Below are 2,500 nucleotides of genomic sequence, written 5' to 3' on the forward strand. Positions count from 1 at the left end.
TTTAATGAGACTAAACTCAGGGTTTAATGAGACTAAACTCAGGGTTTAATAAGACTAAACTCAGGGTTTAATAAGACTAAACTCAGGGTTTAATGAGACTAAACTCAGGGTTTAATAAGACTAAACTCAGGGTTTAATCAGACTAAACTCAGGGTTTAATAAGACTAAACTCAGGGTTTAATGAGACTAAACTCAGGGTTTAATAAGACTAAACTCAGGGTTTAATCAGACTAAACTCAGGGTTTAATAAGACTAAACTCAGGGTTTAATGAGACTAAACTCAGGGTTTAATGAGACTAAACTCAGGGTTTAATCAGACTAAACTCAGGGTTTAATAAGACTAAACTCAGGGTTTAATCAGACTAAACTCAGGGTTTAATGAGACTAAACTCAGGGTTTAATGAGACTAAACTCAGGGTTTAATGAGACTAAACTCAGGGTTTAATAAGACTAAACTCAGGGTTTAATAAGACTAAACTCAGGGTTTAATGAGACTAAACTCAGGGTTTAATCAGACTAAACTCAGGGTTTAATGAGACTAAACTCAGGGTTTAATGAGACTAAACTCAGGGTTTAATGAGACTAAACTCAGGGTTTAATGAGACTAAACTCAGGGTTTAATAAGACTAAACTCAGGGTTTAATCAGACTAAACTCAGGGTTTACTCAGACTAAACTCAGGGTTTAATAAGACTAAACTCAGGGTTTAATGAGACTAAACTCAGGGTTTAATAAGACTAAACTCAGGGTTTAATGAGACTAAACTCAGGGTTTAATGAGACTAAACTCAGGGTTTAATAAGACTAAACTCAGGGTTTAATGAGACTAAACTCAGGGTTTAATGAGACTAAACTCAGGGTTTAATGAGACTAAACTCAGGGTTTAAGAAGACTAAACTCAGGGTTTAATGAGACTAAACTCAGGGTTTAATAAGACTAAACTCAGGGTTTAATAAGACTAAACTCAGGGTTTAATGAGACTAATCTCAGGGTTTAATAAGACTAAACTCAGGGTTTAATGAGACTAAACTCAGGGTTTAATGAGACTAAACTCAGGGTTTAATAAGACTAAACTCAGGGTTTAATAAGACTAAACTCAGGGTTTAATGAGACTAAACTCAGGGTTAAACTCAGGGTTTAATAAGACTAAACTCAGGGTTTAATAAGACTAAACTCAGGGTTTAATAAGACTAAACTCAGGGTTTAATAAGACTAAACTCAGGGTTTAATCAGACTAAACTCAGGGTTTAATGAGACTAAACTCAGGGTTTAATCAGACTAAACTCAGGGTTTAATAAGACTAAACTCAGGGTTTAATAAGACTAAACTCAGGGTTTAATAAGACTAAACTCAGGGTTTAATCAGACTAAACTCAGGGTTTAATGAGACTAAACTCAGGGTTTAATCAGACTAAACTCAGGGTTTAATCAGACTAAACTCAGGGTTTAATAAGACTAAACTCAGGGTTTAATAAGACTAAACTCAGGGTTTAATAAGACTAAACTCAGGGTTTAATCAGACTAAACTCAGGGTTTAATGAGACTAAACTCAGGGTTTAATCAGACTAAACTCAGGGTTTAATGAGACTAAACTCAGGGTTTAATCAGACTAAACTCAGGGTTTAATAAGACTAAACTCAGGGTTTAATCAGACTAAACTCAGGGTTTAATCAGACTAAACTCAGGGTTTAATCAGACTAAACTCAGGGTTTAATCAGACTAAACTCAGGGTTTAATAAGACTAAACTCAGGGTTTAATCAGACTAAACTCAGGGTTTAATAAGACTAAACTCAGGGTTTAATGAGACTAAACTCAGGGTTTAATCAGACTAAACTCAGGGTTTAATAAGATCAAACTCAGGGTTTAATAACACCAAACTTCTTTGCTCACACATTTCTGTGGTTCTGGTCCAGTTGCAGGATCCAGGATCTACAGGGAACCCGTTATCCTTTCAGGTCCTCAGAACCTCACTATCAACGTGCACCAGACGGCCATCCTGGAATGCATCGCCACAGGAAACCCGCGACCCATCGTGTCCTGGAGCAGACTCGGTGAGATCAGTGAATGATCGTAAGTCTGTCAGCGTTCCTGTTAGTGTAGTACCCATATCAACATCATGCATGTGTGTGTGTTTGTCAGACGGGCGGTCCATCGGTGTGGAGGGGATCCAGGTGTTGGGGACAGGTAACCTCATGATCTCTGATGCCACACTGCAGCACTCGGGAGTCTACGTGTGTTCAGCTAATCGACCTGGCAGCAGGTCCAGAAGAACTGCACTCGGACGACTCGTAGTACAAGGTACACAAAGAACACAAACAACGCTGGATACACACAGGACTGCAGTAGTATTATGGGATGTACAAGTGAAGGACAGTGGTAAAGTGAGCAGGTTGTTATCACAGAGCTGTGACAGCGTCAGAGAGTATGGGTCCTGCTAACCTCCCATGTAGTGTTAAAATGCTACATGCTCAAACTAAAGGTGAGCAAAGTTTCAGCTCACGG

The 2,500-nt window shown here is 38.6% G+C and overlaps 1 protein-coding gene across 1 annotated transcript in view; it reads left to right on the forward strand.

The window, feature by feature from the left end:
- The window catches only part of LOC306823280 (immunoglobulin superfamily DCC subclass member 3), a gene marked incomplete at its 3' end in the record, with an annotated part of 18,447 nt that overhangs the window by 1,151 nt on the left and 14,796 nt on the right, over positions 1-2,500 (forward strand). The window contains exons 4-5 of the mRNA XM_079342734.1: positions 1,912-2,049; positions 2,138-2,296. Of these exons, the coding sequence (XP_079198860.1) occupies positions 1,912-2,049; positions 2,138-2,296 (297 nt within the window). The remainder of the gene's footprint in view (positions 1-1,911; positions 2,050-2,137; positions 2,297-2,500) is intronic.

This window comes from Symphodus melops (assembly GCF_947650265.1).
Source record: "Symphodus melops genome assembly, chromosome: 5".
NCBI lineage: Eukaryota > Metazoa > Chordata > Actinopteri > Labriformes > Labridae > Symphodus > Symphodus melops.